General features: G+C 35.3%; 1 protein-coding gene across 9 annotated transcripts in view; it reads right to left on the reverse strand.

Annotated features, from left to right (window-relative positions):
- The window catches only part of LOC123556906 (ets DNA-binding protein pokkuri-like), a 135,169-nt gene that overhangs the window by 11,435 nt on the left and 103,804 nt on the right, over positions 1 to 19,930 (reverse strand). For all 9 annotated transcript variants that reach the window (XM_053543238.1, XM_053543240.1, XM_053543239.1 and 6 more), the window contains 4 exons: positions 18,627 to 18,710; positions 16,815 to 16,955; positions 6,460 to 6,588; positions 3,787 to 3,849 (listed from right to left, as the gene is read on the reverse strand). In XM_053543238.1, the coding sequence (XP_053399213.1) occupies positions 3,787 to 3,849; positions 6,460 to 6,588; positions 16,815 to 16,955; positions 18,627 to 18,710 (417 nt within the window). The remainder of the gene's footprint in view (positions 1 to 3,786; positions 3,850 to 6,459; positions 6,589 to 16,814; positions 16,956 to 18,626; positions 18,711 to 19,930) is intronic.

The following is a 19,930-nucleotide window of genomic DNA, read 5'->3' on the forward strand; positions in this document are numbered from 1 at the left end:
ACGCCCACATTCTGTATCATATTTCTGTTTAGCAGATCACTACTAGGGATGGGCTGATTATCTGATACAATCCAATGAAAACTAGAAAAGTCCAATTGCCTCCATTGACTTGATACCATTTTCTGATTATTGACAGCTGGAACGCATAGTCTGAGTATGAAGCAAAAAAGAGTATGAATTAAATTAGAGAAGGGAAGTAACTCTCTTATATAAACAAATGAAAATTAAAAACGAGGATTCAGTAACCTAGCCTAACAGTTCTATGACTAAATATGGGGTATGGAAAGTCTTTGATTTTACAGTGAAAATCCTACCTTAGACCAAGAACAATGTGAAAAATGAATGTAGCAGTTCAATTTAAAGTAAACACTTGGCAGCCATTTTTTTTTTTATTTCTTGTTTCAAATTAAAGAAGCGTTTTATTTTCTTAAGTGTCTGAAGTTGTCTCATATTTTCTAATTATTCTTGTAGCAGACTGTGTTACAGTTCAAGCCAAAATGGCACAGTCTCCGGCAGTCAGAATAAACTGAGATATCACTGGTCATATTGTGATACATTTTCACTTTGGCTTATAACACAAAAGCATTATACTGAACAGATTCTATAGCATATAACATCTCAAACGAAAATGAACCAATTTACAAATCAATCAATGCCACAGGTTTACTAGCAGATTCCGAGTGACGATTGGTATAGATTTAAAATTGATGTCCCATCACTTACCACTACCACAGAACTTTTTTAAGACACAAGAGCTGTCACTAATAGTGACAAATGCCCCCGCAGCGCCTTGACCTTTGACCTGGTGACCCCAAAGTCAATAGGGGTCGTGTACTCAATAAGTACTATCAGCATGTGAAGTTTGAAGGTCCTGGGTGCAGTGGTTCACGAGTAAAGTGCCTTCATGCAAAAAGTTAACATTGGCTCCTGTGACTTTGACCTTTGACCTGGTGACCCAAAAGTCAGTAGGGGTCGTGTACTCAATAAGTACTATCAGCACATGAAGTTTGAAGGTCCCGGGTGCAGTGGTTTGCGAGTAAAGTGCCTTCATGCAAAAAGTTAACGTTGTGACGAACTAACCAACTAACGAACGGATGGACAGTTGAAAACTAATATGCCTCCCTTCGGGGGACATAAAAAACTGAATCAATTTTTAGATGTAATGTACATAAAACATCTATTTCACAGACCTTCCAACTGCAGTAAAAAGCTTCAAAATATCTTTTAGTTGTAGACAAGCATAATAGATTCTTTAACACTAACAATGCAAGGATGACAAGGCCGATACAAAAACCATGCTTTGTTAACGTGGAGATACAGGACAATGAATCTGAAAACCAACTTAAAGCTGCTGTTTTCCACAGCTTTCTCTATGACGAATCTCTGCAACTTTTTGTATCGAATTGCTTTTTGTGGAAGTCTATAAGAAAATGAAGGAATGTCGATAATGTTGCTGCGATATAAAACACATGCTTTGATTTCAAATGATGCATCAATTAATTTTAAGAACTAATTATCCGACTTATACCGTGTTCACACTAGCAATCTTTTTTTTTATCAGCATAATTGCTTTTGTAGAATTTAAAAACCATAAATTTCTGTTTTCCAACTATGCAGGAATGTTAAATTACATCAATGTCTAATATAGCATTTCATTGGAAAGTAACAATCTTACATTTCTATACTGCATCAGTCGTAATATCTCATGACCCATATGTATATGTTTGGCAACATTACTGTATTGCACTACACCTACTGGACATTATCTAGCGTTCACAGTAACGTATATAAAAGGAATTTTCTTTCGCCTTCCTTCCATAATGTTGAAACTTCCTTAATGGACGCAAACGAACTTTTGTTCTTTTCCTGCTATTGCAACAAAGAATAAAGAATGAAACTGTGACGTGTATATCATGCAACACAAATCATGTTTGTATGCCACAATTATCATGCACAGCATCAAATGTCATAGCCATGCGCTTGAAAAGATTTCAGAACCATACAAAACAGGCAATATCTGGTAAATGTCATCAAGGATGCAAATAATAATCCTTGATACACTGTTAGAATAGATCTGCATTGCCACTGTGATATAATTCTTTCCCGAACTTCACAAACAATTTTTTTATGTACCCGCCCGCCTTCCATGACAGTTAAAAATTCCCAAACCATTAAATTTCTTAGAATATCATACAAAAAAATGCATATTACTAGCATAAATCTTACATTAAACATTCATTAAGAACCTTCAGATTTAATTGATGTGATTATAATTGATATTACAATTACAAATAAAACACTGCTATAATTTACATTGTAGTCACAAGTAATTTATCACAGACTATACCTCTAAAATGCTTCAAATTCTCCCCAGCAATTCATTGCAATTTATCTTACAAATAATAAACAACCTGCTAATATTACATTTTCATAACTCAGGTTTTCTGCACTGAAAAACACTAAGATTTCCATTAAGCAACCAGTAAATAATAGGTTTGCCTTGAAAACTATTTATTTAACTAACCAGTAGGGAAATTCTTCGGCTTGTAAATTATGGGCAATTTTGTTCTAAATAACTTCGAGTTAAAGGCACTAATTTCACCTTTCAAGATGGTCTGGGATTCTATCCTATTGGCTAAACTGGCTGAATTTAGATCTACAAGTCAAAAGAATGTTTCTAAAAGTCTTTCATCCCCTGCAGGTCAGAAATCTATATATTTCTGCTGAAAAAGTCCATTTCGTATATACACTTAACCGCAGAGTTCAAACTGATTCTTTTTGGAATCAGCTCAGGCTATCACACTGTATTCAGAATTTTTATCCAAATCTCTGGTACTGACCGGCTTGTTGAAAAAAGCAACCTTTTGCACCTTTTCAGATAGAATTCAGAAACCAAGCTAGGATTTTAAATCATGCATGTTTTTGTTTCGTTTAACTTTTTCAGTTTGGTTTCAGTTAGTCTGGCTACCAACTGGATAATCTTTAGCCTAAAGTCAAGTAATTGCCCATTTGAATTGCCACTGCCAACAATATACTGTTACTTAACCTTACCCTGCTAAATTTCTATAATGAACTTGTCCATCTTTCAATTTTGACAGTACCATTAACTGTTAAAAGGGGTGCTTACCAAAAGATACTGACTGAATGGCGAACAGTGCAAACCAAAATCAGCCTGCACATATGTGCAGTCTGATCATGGTCTGCACTGTTCGCCATTCAGTGCAGTCTGATCATGGTCTGCACTGTTCGCAAAGGCAGAATCACTTGCCGCCAGCAGGCTAAAGATTAAACAATCAACACCATAGGTAAAATTACAGTACTGGACAAGTAGACTGGCTCCCGTCCTCATGTCTGTTCTGTCATATTTCTCATATATGTTTTCTCCATTAACAGTGGAAGTAACTCCAGCAGGTTGTTTCTACACAGCGGAAGTAACTCCAGCAGGTTGTTTCTACACAGCGGAAGTAACTCCAGCAGGTTGTTTCTACACAGCGGAAGTAACTCCAGCAGGTTGTTTCTACACAGCGAAAGTAACTCCAGCAGGTTGTTTCTACACAGCGGAAGTAACTCCAGCAGGTTGTTTCTACACAGCGGAAGTAACTCCAGCAGGTTGTTTCTATAATGACATTTTTTATTCCCCCTGACTCCGATAGCCATCAGATAAAAAATGTGCTATTTTAGAGCTTTAAATTTACTAATAAAATGTTTGCAGTATTTATAAAGAATATAAGCATGCAGCCAGGGAGCCAGGCGACTGGACAAGAAAAATTCTTATGTTTTACTTACTTTCTCTTTTTCGTTTTGGTTGATTGAGCTGTTGATGATATTCTGGCAACTTTGGTTTCCGACCTGAAAAAGGAATGGTTAATATTTAAATGAGAACAAGGGGGGTAAACTGCGTAAACTATGTGTCAATCATCCAAGACATGCAAATGGTGACAGTATTCTATGTTTGCTAAACCATTAAAGTATTCATTATGTTAATAATTCACATAATGCATATCACATAAACAGTGAGGCAAATCATTCAAATCACACTAATGTGGTAATCCACACAAATGTATTCAAGATTGATCATGCAGACAAGATGATCATCCTGTCATGGTAAATGATTTTGTTAATTGAGCCGCGCCATGAGAAAACCAACATAGTGCATTTGCGACCAGCATGGATCCAGACCAGGCTGCGCATCTGCACAGTCTGGTCAGCATCCATGCTGTTCGCTTTCAAAGCCTATTGCAATTAGAGAAACTGTTAGCGAGCAGCATGGATCCTGACCAGACTGCGACAATGTGCAGGCTGGTCTGGATCCATGCTGCTCACAAATGCATTATATTGGTTTTCTCATGGCACGGCTCTATTACGGAAATTCATGCAGCACTAAAATTGGTTCAATTTTATCCTCATTGATAAATTACTTATGTTTTTGTACACCTTTATTTGAGACATAACAAGAATCATACTCATTATTAGTTTCATTTTGCAACTGTCAATATATACATTTGTCCACAAATGCCAAGACTGGTGTGCCCATCCTTTTGAATGCAGCAATCAGTATATTTTTTTGTCTATAAATGCCAAGACATTGGTGTGCCCATGCTTATGAATACAGTTTTGCATTTGAAGGCAGATTCAAAGGCTTTCAAAAGCATTCATTTGAATATCTGGGAATTTCTTGTCTCAAACTTTAATGAAATTTCATATCTAAATTCTTAAGAACGCCATTTTACAGCAGAATAAAATTTTTACATTGTGCAGGCTATTTGCATCTTGTAACTTCAAAAGACTTTAAGTACAGGAAGGTGATTATGTGACACGTCCAGCATATGTTTTTTTCACGCAAGGCGTTTCACGTAAGTACACCTACACATCTATATCATGTTTTTGTGTCATAAAATAATATGTTCTTTTTGTATGGTTACAAGCAAACAGTGACACAAATTAGGCAAGATCTCCATATCAAAGATGAAAACCTTGTCTCCGTTACAAAACCTTACATACAAATTTCAATTCAAGGATAAATTAATGTCCTAAAGGCTTTTTACCATTAAGGAACTGGGTCCAAAAGAAGAACCTCAGAGGCTGCAAATATATCTGACAGTCTGGAAATGATAAATCTGATTTAACCTTTACCCTGCTAAATTTCTACAATGAACTTGTCCATTTTCCAATTTGGACAGTACCATTAACAGTTAAAAGGGGTAACTTACCAAAAAGATACTGACTGAATGGCGAACAGTGCAGATCATGATCAGACTGCACGGATGTGCAGGTTGATCATGATCTACACTGGTCGCAAAGGCAGAACCAATCGTGTCCAGCATGGTAAGGGTTAACATTAGAAATAACTAAAATGGCTGTAACAAAGTTAAGGGGTGGTTTCTTTTACTTTTAATGCACATGATGAAGTAGTACTTTTTTTCCAATGTTTTGGTTATCCAAGACCTTTTCAAAGTCGAAAAAAAAAAAATAAGAGTTCAAAATGCCAACCTCTTAAATAATGGAAGCTGATATATTATTTGTACTAAGCACGCAAAACCTAAGTAATTACTGTATTATTCTTAGCAGCTACTTTCATACGAGCCACATAAACATCAGCGTCTCTTTTATTCTCTTAATATCTTCATAGAAAACAAAACAAAATCTTGAAATAAAATTCTATATTAGGATTTATGGATTATTTCACATTTTGTACCTCTATATATAAAAGGATCATCACCCTGGGGACTACCATGTCAGGATTCTAATTTTATGCTGAGTCCTTAACGATTATACCTCATGCTATCGTAAATCATTTCAGCTGCCTGCATAGTATTTTTTTTTTTACGTAATGTTCATAAATCTTTCGAAAACCGTCTCCTAATTCAGGTAAAATTGATTATACATCAAGTGCAGACACTTTCTAGTATAGTCTTCAAAAACCTACATGATATAAAACATTTCTTGTCATTTCCATAATAAAAACACTTAAATTATTAATGCATTGTTTAACTTTCTGGGACAAGACTAATTTTTACTACGAACAAGGTTTCTTTAAAGACAAGAAAACAATGTATCACCATATGCCTACCTTCACACCATTAATAACGCATGTTAAAGTGTGTCAGGTTAGTAGGTACCACTTAATCTGGTATAACAGAGAAAATCAAGAATCAAGTGCAGAAGTCAGTTTTCTTATTTTTAATATAAAGCTTAATTATGGTCATTATTTAAACTTAATGCAACCTATCAACCACATTTGACTCTGATTTCCAGATCGCAAAATTGAATAAATCCTACTTTTTTTTTCTACATAAGACCAAATTTTTCACTGCTATATAAAAGGATGCAAATGTAACACCAGAATCGGGATGAACACGACATTCTATGAGAATGGAAAACTATTAATGTATGAATATTGTCAGATCGGCAGACCGAAAATGAGTAGTACAGAGTTATCTATCTATCAACCTTACTTACCTTTTTTACTTTTATATCTGAGCGGGGATGAAGGAGGCGTGGTGGATGACGTTCCGGAGTCAGACTCGGACATGAATGGGAAGCCTGATGGTGATGTATGGAGAGGACTGGTATGGCTTTTGTAAACATCTGAAAATATAAATAATATCAATTAACTTCTGCTGCTAACACCTGTGAACAAATTCTAAAATACATTTCTGCACACGTCTGAGCTCTTGATGCTTTCAGTTTCCAGTATGTATGTAGATTCTAAAACAATAAAAATATCTGCTAATGGCGATGCAATGTTGACCTTCTTGTTGAGACCAAGGAATAGAGCTACCAGTAAATGTATTATTATTGAACACACTAATAGGCTACACTCCTGAGGATTTTTTACCAGACTGTATTACCTCCTCCTTGTGTTTAACCCTTACCCTGCTAAATTTCTAAAATGGACTTGTCCATCCTTGAATTTGGGCAGTACCATTTATTATTCAAAGGGATGTTCACGGAAAATTGATGGACTGAATAGCAAACAGTGTGGACCATGATCAGCCTGCACAATGTATCTTGGTCTGCACTGGTTGCAAAGGCAGATTGCTTGCCAACAGCAGGCTGAAGGTTAAAGACATTAAAACTCACTTTTGCAACAAACTCGTTTTATCTGAATATCTTTTGTTGGGTTTAAAGCCACCCTGACACAATTTAGGTGATATGGTGACTGATCCAGCTTCTGATGGTGGATGAAGACACAAGGTGCCTCTCCAGGCATTGTTTCAGTAATCGATGGGCACCTGAGTAGAACCACCTACCTTCCAAAAGCTTGAATGCTTCCTTACATATAGTATTCTACACCTCAAGTGTTGTAGTGAGTCAACTTTAGTAACGGGCAAGAGATTCAAAGTCAACAAACATTACCACTCTGCTACCGAGGCTCCATTGACCAACGTAAAGTTCCGTAAGGCTTTAAATTTTATGTTAAAAACAGATGAAACAGCTATGCTAATACATCTTATACATATTTACATGTTTAGAAAAGCACTACTTTCATTACTGCACATGAACTAATATAATTAGAGCCAGGAAGGGAGGTTTTCAAAAATAATGGATTCAGTATTACTTTCTGCTGTGTTAATCAATATTCAAACCTTTGCCAAATACAGTATGATTTTAACAAGAAATGATATGTTTTATGTTCATAACAAAAAATGTGGCAGCCACATTATAAACAAGTTATATCTTTAAACAAGAGGGTCATGATGACTCTATATCGCTCACCTGTTAAAATTGGCATTGGAATCATCAAGATACACATTCTGACAAAGTTTCATGAAAATAGGGTCATAAATGTGGCCTCTACAGTGTTAACAAGATTTTCATCTGATCTGACTGGGTGACCTGGTTTTTGACCCCATATGATCCAGTTTTGAACTTGGCATAGGAATCATCAATATATTATGAACATTCTGACCAAGTTTCACGAAGATATGATCATAAATGTGGCCTCTAAAAGGTTAACAAGCTTTTTCTTTGATTTGACCTGATGACCTAGTTTTTGACCCCATATGACCAAGTTTCTAACTTGGCCTAGAGATCATCAAGATAAACATTCTGTGCAAGTTTGTATCAAATCAAAGCATAAATGAAACCTCTATATGGCTGACAGGGCCTAAATAGAAAATTTTGCCCCTTTCAGTGGCAGTATCTCTAGAACCCGTGATGGAATCTAGCCGGTTTTCAAAAGGAACCAAGATGTGACTTAAGTTGTGTGTAAGTGTGGTTAAAATAGAATGTAAAATGTCTTTTCTATCATGTTCACAAGGTAAAAACTTGCAAATTTTGGCTCTTTCGGGGGTCAATCAGGGGCCGTAACTCTGAAACCTATGATTGGATCTGACAGATTCATCTTGCAATCCAAGATATATTGTTGTTAAAGATATTTTGCAAGTTTGTATCAAATCAAACAATAAATGAAGTCTCTATAATAGCAAATTCTGGCCCATTAAGGGGCCATAACTCTGGAACCGATGATGGGATCTGGCCTGATTTCAAAGGGACCGTAAAAAGAAAGCTAGAAAATTAGCAATAAATGTGTGATTTTTCACACTTATTTTGAATAAAACTTACTATTCTGGTTTAATTAACAAGAGATCACAGAGTGATCTTGGCGCCCACCAATGTGCCATTTTTGAGTGTTCCAAATTTCAAGACTTACTGACTAGCTCAAGGTCAAATTTCATTTCCGTACACAACACTTTGCATGTGGTCCAAATTCGAAAGCTGTAGCTTGAGAAATGTGAAAGTAGGTCACTAGATCAATTTCAAGGACGAAATGTGAAAGTAGGTCACTAGGTCAAAATCAAGGTCAAATAACACTTCAGAACACAAATTTATGCATGTGGTCCAAATTTAAAGCCTGTACCTTCAAAAATGTGGAAGTAGGTCACAAGGTCAAAATCAAGGTCAAATTTTATTTCGGAACACAGAACTATGCATGTGTTCCAAATTTGAAGCCTGTACCTTCAAAAATGTGAAAGTAGGTCACTAGGTCAATGTAAAGGTCAAAGTTTGTTTCGGTACACAAAACTATGCATGTGGTCCAAATTTGAAGGCTGTAGCTTGAGAAATGTGAAAGAAGGTCATTAGGTCAAAATCAAGGTCAAATTCCAATTCAGAACACAAAACTATGCATGTGGTCCAAATTTGAAGCCTGTACCTTCAAAAATGTGAAAGTAGGTCACTAGGTCAAAGTCAAGGTCAAAGTTTTTTTCAGTGCACAAAACTATGCAAGTGGTCCAACTTTGAAGGCTGTAGCTACAGAAATGTGAAAGTAGGTCACTAGGTCAAAATCAAGGTCAACTCATGTCAAGGTTCATCTTGCCACTCAAAACCATACATGTGGTCCAAATTTGAATGTTGTAGGTTATTGACAAGAAGATTTTAAAATCTTTTCCCTATATAAGTCTATATGAACCATGTGACCCCCCTGGGCGGGGCCATATTTGACCCTAGGGGGATAATTTGAACAAACTTGGTAGAGAACCACTAGATGATGCTACATTACAAATGCCAAAGCCCTAGGCTTTGTGGTTTGGACAAGAAGATTTTCAACGTTTTTCCCTATGTAAGTCTATGTAAACCATGTGACCCCCGGGGCGGAGCCATATTTGACCCTAGGGGGATAATTTGAACAATCTTAGTAGAAGACCACTAGATGATGTCATATACAAAATATCAAAGCCCTAGGCCCTGTGGTTTTGAACAAGAGGTTTTTCAAAGTTTTTCCCTATATAAGTCTATATAAACCATGTGACCCCCGGGGCGGGGCCATATTAGACCCCAAGGAAATATTTTGAATCATCTTGGTAGAGGACCACTAGATGATGCTTCATACCAAATATCAAAGCCCTAGGCTCTGTGGTTTTGGACAAGAAGATTTTCAAAGTTTTTCCCTATATAAATCTATGTAAATTATAGAAATAAACAAGGGGCCATAACTTACTAAAAAATTGTTGAACCAGTCTGATTTTCAGGGGGACACAACTAGGGTACCAATACATCATTCTGACAAAGTTTGGTCAAAATCCCCCAGGTAGTTTCTGAGGAGATGCGATAACGAGAAATTGTTAACGGACGGAAGGATGGACGGACTGACGGACGGACGGACGGACGGAAGGACGACGGACCACGGACGCAGAGTGATTTGAATAGCCCACCATCTGATGATGGTGGGCTAAAAAGAAGGAATTATATAATTTTACAAATATTTCTTCAAATAGTACTTAACACATCTTGATTTTATCAAAAGCAAAATAATTCTACATGAACTTTAAAAAAATTCTCAGAATAAAATCGACATCAAAATGTTGCCAGGGAAACCATCTTATTCCACCATGGATAAAACAAAACAAAATGCCTGATTAACTTTCCTTATATTTCACTTTTAATGAGTTCAAAATAACTGGTGTGAAAGAAGAATTCCTCAACCAGAATGTTTATTAAAATAAAAATCAATATAATTTAAATACATGTTTAGGTCAGTACAAAATAATGAACTAATCTTTTTATTTTACAGAAAATTTTAATAATGCAGATAGATTTTGCAGGATGACAGACTACAAAGTCATTATCATTTCTATTTTTTATTTATAATCACTTAGAAATGAAACTCTTTTATTTAATTTCTTAAAAAAAAAACAAAAAAAAACTGTGTGTCCAGAGGCCACTGCCCCATTAAACAATGATGTAAAGCACGACAACATAAAACACTCATAAATAATGATTTAAGGAAATTTCTACATCTGTTGTTTATTATAAGGTAACTTTGTTAAACAACATTTCCGGACAAAATCACGATTTTAAACTAATCTTCCCACGTAGCTTAGTAGGGACAATTTTCTTTCTAGAAAATGAGTCAAAATGAATAGCGCAAGATAATATTTGTACTTGAATATAAAAATATTGCATTATCATCATACACTTTCATGTGAATGATTATTTTAATAAATTTCGGAATCGGAAGAATTCATGCTCATTTCAGATCACTCGCCATTTAGACATTTGCCAGTTTTCTGTGCATTATAGCGGGATTAACAGATACGGGACTTAATCCCTTCAGGGAATTGAGAAATAGTTCCTTTACATAAAACAACGACACAGTATCTGTTTATTTACAGTAGGCAGGTTTATATCATATTTGAAGTCGGAACTAACAGCGAACATGGAATGTCAATTTCCTCATGTTATTTCCTAGTCGGATTTTTATGGAGCCTCATAGATATGCAATTCAAAGGCGGTTTTCTCAAATTATTTTTATTGTACATCTCGGCATTTTTGGGGAAGTCATATATCTGCAATATTTACAGCTATACAGATCTAACATTATGCCACATTTATCAGCAAGACAGTTTTTATGCAGAAAAGCAACTTCTATACCAGATCCCGATAAAAATGACTGCAGTTTGTTGCGCAAGATTTCCTTTATATTTACAAATAGAGGGCTAAGAGAAATTTACTTAACGGCAAGTAATTGTGCCTTTGCGACCAGTGCAGACCAAGATCATGGCCTGCACTGTTCGCTATTCAGTCTGTAAATTTTCAGTGAACACCACGAATAAACAAGAGCACCACCTTGCGGGTGCTGACGCTCATCTGATTTTTTTTTGTATAATAGAAATATTGTCCTACCCATGATTTTCTAAGTCTAAAAAGGGCCATCATTCTTGCAAAAAGCAGGATAGAGTTATGTTTCTTGATGTACAGTGTCCACTTATGATGGTGAAAAACTTTTGCAAGTTTTAAAGCAATAGCTTTGATAGTTTATGAGAAAAGTTGACTTAAACATAATACTCAACCAAGAAAATGATTTTCTAAGTCCAAAAGGGGCAATAATTATTGCAAAAAGCAGGATGGAGTTATGTTGCTTGCTGTACAGGGTCAGTTTATGATGGTGAACAAGTGTTGCAAGTTTCAAAGCAATAGCTTTGATAGTTTATGAGAAAAAGTTGACCTAAACATAAAACTTAACCAAGAAATCTGATATTTTCTAAGTCCAAAAGGGGCCATAAATCTTGCAAAAAGCAGGATAGAGTTATGTTTCTTGCTGTTCTGGGTCAGCTTATGATGGTGAACAAGTGTTGCAAGTTTTAAAGCAATAGCTTTGATAGTTTAGGATAAAAGCTGACCTAAACATAAAACTTAACCAAGAAAACAGATTTTCTAAGTCCAAAAGGGGCAATAATTCTTGCAAAAAGCAAGATGGAGTTATGTTTCTTGATGTACAGGGTCTGCTTATGATGGTGAACAAGTATTCCAAGTTTCAAAGCAATAGCTTTGATAGTTTAGGAGAAAAGTTGACCTAAACATAAAACTTAACCAAGAAATCTGATATTTTCTAAGTCCAAAAGGGGCAATAATTCTTGCAAAAAGCAAGATGGAGTTATGTTACTTGCTATACAGGGTCAGCTTATGATGGTGAACAAGTATTCCAAGTTTCAAAGCAATAGCTTTGATAGTTTAGGAGAAAAGCTGACCTAAACATAAAACTTAACCAGGCAACGCCGACGCCGACAACCGCTCAAGTGATGACAATAACTCATCATTTTTTTTTTTCAAAAAATCAGATGAGCTAAAAATGGTATTGTCCAAATGGAAGGATGGATCAGTCCATTTTAGAAATTTAGCAGGGTAAAGGTTAATATCAGACTAACAAATTTTCTCCAGACAACCAGCCAAACTACCCATTATTACAGTTACAAAATCTTATGAACATCATTCTCAAATGGTTTCTCCTCAGTGAACCCCCACCCCCCATTCTACTTATTTCTGATGTGAACCCCCCCCCCCCCCCCCAAAGCTCCTGTTCTAACAGACAGACTGTTATTTTGTTATGTCTCAACTGTAAATTTCCATTCACTCTATAACCCTGAAACTGAAAAGTACATTAAAGTAAACTGAAAAGTACATTAAAGTAACAGAAAATTAACTGTTACATTCTCATCCCCGCCTGCCCCAGTCTAAAAATACCAACCCCAAATTGCTTTACTGGTCAAAAATGACAGAACATATTCTGGGCATTCAAATTTTTTTATCTTGATACTGTTACACTTCCATAATGCAATGGCAGTTTAACAATGTCTGACAGCATTGATATCAAATTTTACCATGAGGTTAGGTCTTATTATAATAAATCAGGTGAAATATGAAAAATCAGCAGTTTGACATGGCAAGCAATACTTCTGTTAGAAAAAGGTAATTTTTTAATGAGTGAATGATTTTCATTGATTGAAATTAAATGTCTGCTGTCTGAACTTCAGATTACATCTTTATAACAGGTTTTCATGTGCAAAGCAGGCAGCACTACTGCATTGATTCATGGATTTGGATATACTATAATGGCAGGATTAAAATATGCTTTGTTTACAAATACATTTATTATTGACAACAAACAAAAGGCATTTTCTACACGAGCCAATGGGGGGGGGGGGGGGGGAATCATGCATTTCTTGATGATGTTTTGCAGTAACCATAATACCACTACCATCCCTCCAGCGACTCACTAGCAACAAGGTTATATGAAAGTTTACTTAATCTTGCATTGTCAAAAGTTACATACGACTGTACAGCGAAAAGAAGCGGAGGCTTGCATCAAGTGTGTAAAACAAATCCTGTCTAAATTAGCAAAACAATTTATGGCCATTGTGTAATAACTAATCATGTGTTTATTACACAACTTAATCATCACAGCAGAGGTTAGCTACTAAAAATAGGCAAAAATGTCCTGTTATATACTATGCAATGAAAGTTATGCGTAAATGTCCTGTTATGTTTTACAACTGCTTTTAAAAATTTATGCACTAAGGACTCTGGAAATGCTTTCCAGCAATATAAAAATACCTGATAAATGTAGAAGAAGAAAGCAACAACATGTGAAAAATCCACACAATGGAGTCCCGACAGAGGAAAGGAAGGAACCGCTTATGTTGGACACGACTTTCCTGTCATAAACGTTGTTAATGTAAGAAGTTATTACGCTTTGTGCGAAATTTAGAATACAAAAACACTGCCTTGTAATTATAATCAGAGATTCTGCTGCTGGAGCTAACACTACGACATGCTTTTGTCATAAAATACTGGTGAGGAATTCAAATGACAGCTTTTATGAGCGGACCTCAACAGGGAGAGGCAAAGTTGTCTCATTCTTAACTAATAGCTTGCAATTAGATTTATGCCTACTTTCATTTGTTAGCAATACAGTAAGAAAATGGCAAGTGTGGAAAGGATAATTTATTCAAGACTTATTTAAGACTGCCACATCTGCTTTAGAAAAAAAAATACTATGTACTCTACAACCTAGAAGGAGTACACACTATCTTTACAAATAAAGCTGTGAACTGACAGTTTTCTAGAAGTATAAAATTGGTAGTTATGTCCTAAAGTAATGTGTATCAGTAACTTTTTTTTTTCAAATCAGGAAAGTATATCAAAATTCTTCTCCATGGAATTTTTCTAATGTTTTATCTGTTGTAAGTCTCCCTAATATCCCAGTCCTGTATCTCTACAGTTCTAGCCATGCCTCAGTTTATTTAGATTCAGAAACAAGAAGATCAATTCTGAAACCATAAAATGTTAAAGCAGCATCTTTTAATCCATCACAATCGAATATGTACCAGTTGACACAAGTTGTAATGATTCTTTGCAAAGATACACTCCTGGAGATATCGTAGTTGATTTTCTTCATCTTTAACATTAGTTATAACCTTAACTGTATATTCTATAAGACTGGCCATCTTCATGGACGTACACTTTTGTAAAGGTTCACTGAATTATGACGTTGCAATGCAGACCAGACAGTGCAGATTGCAGGCTGACTGGTCTGCACGTCGCAAAGCGATCATCTCCGAGTAGGTCAATACCTAAGCAAAATATATCTGTATGTTCATAGTATTTCAACACAGACTTAGATAATGCATAACTGATCTTGATGTATTTTGTGTTAATGAGATTCAAGACAAATTACTTTCATGCAATAATATAACTCCTGCGTACATCACAAAAAGGAAACTTTTAAAGGGGAAAACCCACAGTTTTATGTAATGTTTTGAAATTTTGAGTGATTTCGTTAGACCAGTTACTTCCCTTTCTTTGGTAACACCTCTAAAAGTGCAAAAAGCATATAATCGAAACCCCCTGTGTTGTACATCTATGTACCATGCAATCAAATTCTTGTGGTATACCATATTGTACATCTGCTACTTAATATGCTCTACTTTCATTTTTCACTTGTAGTAACTATTCACTGTCAGTTATAATAAATAAAAAACCTGTGAATTATAGTAGAAATAGTAGTACAATTTATAAGATGCATATGTGTTAGACTGTACTTCCTAATCATAAAGTCACGATAATCTAAACATGTGCCAACTGTCAACAGTAAAAAAAAATCAGCATAAAATTCTGTAAGAAGAGGTTCTTCTATTCAGCCAAAATTAGATTGTTGTGCTGTGTTTTTTACCAGCTGTTATGTTTTCCATCATAACATATCAAGCCACTGTGGAATTTTTTCCTTTTTTTACTCAGAAGCAAACTACTGCCATTCTCTAAGGAATCATGTCTACCTTGAAAATAAATTATAGTGATGAATATTTTTTCCATTTAGCAGTTACATAAAGAAAAACCTGACAATGAAGACCACCCCAGGGAATGAAAATGTGGTCTCTAAAACCAGGTAAACCTGAAGAGTTGGTAGATTAATAGGGGAAAAGAAAAATTTGAGTTTTTAAGGTAGGCGGTATCTCTATGGTTTTTATCAAGTTTTTATCCGGGCAAGTCGTATTTACAGATCTGACTACTTTGTAACATAGCTGAATATGTTTATGTTTAAAAAATATTTTTTTTTCATTGGAAAACAAAAAGCTACAAAACAGATGTTTACCATAATCAAGGTGCCACTTAACAAAAACTCATTTATATTCAGTAAGTGGACATGCGGAACATTGGTTTGGTACAAGAACCAAAATGTTGGCATCTTTTATTTGATGCAAATACACAAAACTAATGAGAGAATTACATAATAATGCCAACTTGTTCATCTTTTTTTATTCGCATCTGGTTGCACAAAAAGAATAGGAAAAAAAACGTATATCCCAATCATATCGTTCCAAAGTTTTACAGCTGAAATGTTCACCCTCGACCACATTCCTTGTCTTTTTCTAACAGCTCAAGACCCTCCATTAATTAATAGAAAAGGCATTACTTACTACTGTTTCCTTGCTTTTAAAGTGTTCTAGCTATACAGTAAATTGGTTTACATGTTGCTTTTATTCCATGATTTGAATGACAGCAATATTTACGTCTGTTTATATTTTGAGATGAGATTCTGGTTCTCGAGACTATTTTAAAATCTTGAACAAGCTACTTGTGTGAAAAGCCTGAATTAATAACCAGTGCTAATAGTATCAGATCTACAGGTTTCTTTTGCTGAGGCAGCAAATTTGTTCTTCATTCTGTACCAAGCATGTGAAAAGTCTAATACTTCATGGCAAGTTTTACATGGCTGTGCCGAAAATGGTTGTCTGTGAGGGAGACAAATCTCGTATCTAAACCTTGTCATTGGTCAATTTTGAAAACCTGATCAAAATAAACCAATCATATGCTAGTGTAATGTGACTGGTGTCTAAATTCAGTTTGAAAACCTGTGGCCCATGGTCTAATTGTATAAAACCAGTCTCAAACTTGTGAGAAGTCACTTTCCACGGCTCAGAAACAACAAATGAAATGCTAGAGATTTAAGACAGTCTCTGAACTTCATGTAAATGATGTAAATCACCTCTGTCTACGACATGTATCTGATTGTTATCAAGTGTTTTTCTTACCTGGTCTCATCGCTACGTGTGTTGCTGTGTTGAAATGTGCTGGAAGTGGTTGATGAGCAGGTGGGGGTTGGCAGAAAGATGGGACAAAGCCTCTGTTTGGTGACTGATCTCTTCCTGAAGAATGATGTGAGGTCAAGTATGCTGAAAACAAAATAATTCTACAATAAGGTTACTATTCAGGTAAACATATTTACTTTATCTAAGTCTAGTCTGGTTTAGTTTATTTACAATTTGTCCTACATTAAACCAGTTTAAATAGACTATCTTACAAACTGCTATCTGATGAAAAATCTAATAGCTTGAGAAAATGTGTTTGCTATGTAATGTGATACATATCAACAGTTAGACACTTCACATGTATCTTCCACTTCATAACTAAATCACTTTGATAATAAAGTTAAATAATCATAGGCAAAGAAAAAGAAACAAGTAAATTCGTGAATTGTACTTCCCGCCGAAAGGGTTTGTCAGGAATGGCAAAAAAAATATTTGGCAAAAAGTTCGGATGTACTAGAGCAAATAATTTCATTTGTCAAAATTCAATTAAAGAGAAAACTTACGAACTATCATTTTGGTCCTACGGGAAGCGGGGCAGCAGGTGGTACTGGTATGTGGTACCAAAACATTGATTATTGATGCACGGCTATAAGATGATTAATATTGATGGAAAATTCAAAGAGAAGGAAAAAAAAAAAAAAATGGGGGGGGGGAATGACTTGGTGGAGGAGTGAGGCGGGGGAACAGTACAACTTTGCATGTTGATAAATATTCATGGAAGGTTTGAAAATAATAATAATAAAAAGGAAAGAATTTTTTTTTTTTTTGTGGGGGGGGGGGGGGTGACGAAGGCAAGGTGGTGACAGGGTGACAGGTGTGGGTACACAACTTCACATGTGTTTACAATAAATGTTCATGGAAAAGAATGAAAGAAGTTTTATGAAATTCTACCAACTGGTTGGTTTGTTATGTACAAATTTGTAGATTTTCAAACAATTAAAGGGCAATAACTCTAAGGAAAATTGACCAATTGAAAAAAAAAATGACAGACATCATCGAAGTATGTTGGTTCATATTTATTTTAAGTTTCATGAAATTCCAACAGCTTGTTACTGAGAAATGGCTCCAGATGTGGATTTTTCATTAAATCAAGGGCAATAACTCTAAGGGAAATTGACCAATCCAAAAAAAACTTGATGGGCATCATTGCAGTATGTTGGTTCATATTTATTTCAAGTTTCATGAAATCCTACCTGCTAGTTACTGAGAAATGGCTGCGGACGGACATTTTTGGGCATTTTTCATTAAATCAAGGGCAGTAACTCTAAGGGAAATTGACCAATCCAAAAAAAAACTTGATGGGCATCATCGCAGTATGTTGGTTCATGTTTATTTCAAGTTTCATGAAATTCTACCTGCTAGTTACTGAGAAATGGCTGCGGACGGACGGACGCACGCACACACGGACGTGACGGACGGACAACGCCATTTCAATACCCCCCTCCCGATTTCATCGGCGGGGGATAACTAGTTCATATTTTGTTTTACTTCCGATGGGAAGAAAGACTGACATTATATAGACTAGCATTAATTTATATCAGGCTATTAGCCTAAGGTCTCCTTCAACTTGGTATTAGCGTCTTTATTCAGACCCAACTGTGATCCTGTAGTGGTGTGAACCTGATGTGTTCTGCACCTTAATTCCTACATCACTGCTCTTAATCCATTTATTTGCCAACAAAAAATCTTGAAATAACAAGTTGACATTCAAGGTGGGAAATTGTTATGTCTATACACAATGACCATTTAGTGTACCTTGTAAGCGTAGTTTGTCTTCTGGTGTTGACTCCAGATCACTTGAAACACCACTGTCACTGTCAGCTGGACTTGGAGGCAATACTATCAAAAGAAAAACAGAACAATCCTTTACCCTGCTAAATTTCTAAAATGGACTGGTCCATCATTCAATATAGGCAGTACTATTTATCTATAGTCATTGAAAAGTTACTGACTGAACAGCGAACAGTGCAGGCCATGATCAGCCTGCATGAATGTGTAGGCTGATCTTGCTCTGCACTGGTCGCAAAGGCAGAAACACTTGCCGCCAGCAGGCTAAAGGTTAAATACTTTACCCTTCACATAACATTATCATATGAAAAAAAATCTATCTAATAAATCTGTACAATAAGAAATACTATTTGATTTAAATCTTTCAGTGAAACAATTTTTCATTTAATTATTCAATGCTGAAACATTCTGCAAAAACTTGTTTTGTTTCTTTTTCAGTCATTTTTCAAAATTCTCTCTGCCAGAAATCGATGCCCTATTTCCTACATACAAGAAACTTATTCTAGGTAAATTGCATTATCGTATAAATCTTGTCTGGGGTTTAAAAATGGAAACATAGACTCTATTTTGGCATGTTTTAAAACAGCTGTTTTACTGATAAGCCATTTATTTTACACGCTCCAGCAGCGAATTATTCTATATCACCAAACGTTTATGATAGGCAAATTATCTTCTGGCAAGCTATTTCACTTCCTGAATCTTGTATTTCCGCTTAAAACGTTTTTTATCGCAGTTAAATGGAAGTACTTAAATCAAACAAGTGGGTCTGATTCATGCATGGGAAGTCACGGGTTTCAAAAGAAAACAGATAAATACATAATATATGTTTGAACTTGAATGAACGCTATTTATGAAAAACACCTACCGATGCACGTTTTCAGAAGTAAACAGTTTCATAACAAAATGATCTTTTATGACTATTATATTCTATTATAAGTTTTTGTTATGCTTTTTATATATTATATAATATATATGTTTTTTTTTTTTCATGCTCCCTGCCTCAGTGACCAGTAGAGTCCTCACCTGAATGCAAAATTACTATGCCACTTTGCTAATTACATAATTAACCTTAAAATTGCCCACGGTAATTTGCATACATTATTTTCTATTAATTTCTTCTGTTTTATGAGGTGTTACATGTTTGTGTCTCATGCTTTATGAAAAGCATGAACTAGTTTTAAAACTAAAGAAAATGTGCCAAAATAAAAGCAATGTGTTTATGAAACAAACAATCATGTCCCATAACTTAAAATATATGTATAAATGGACAG

This window comes from Mercenaria mercenaria, chromosome 5, assembly GCF_021730395.1.
Source record: "Mercenaria mercenaria strain notata chromosome 5, MADL_Memer_1, whole genome shotgun sequence".
Classification (NCBI taxonomy): Eukaryota; Metazoa; Mollusca; class Bivalvia; order Venerida; family Veneridae; genus Mercenaria; species Mercenaria mercenaria.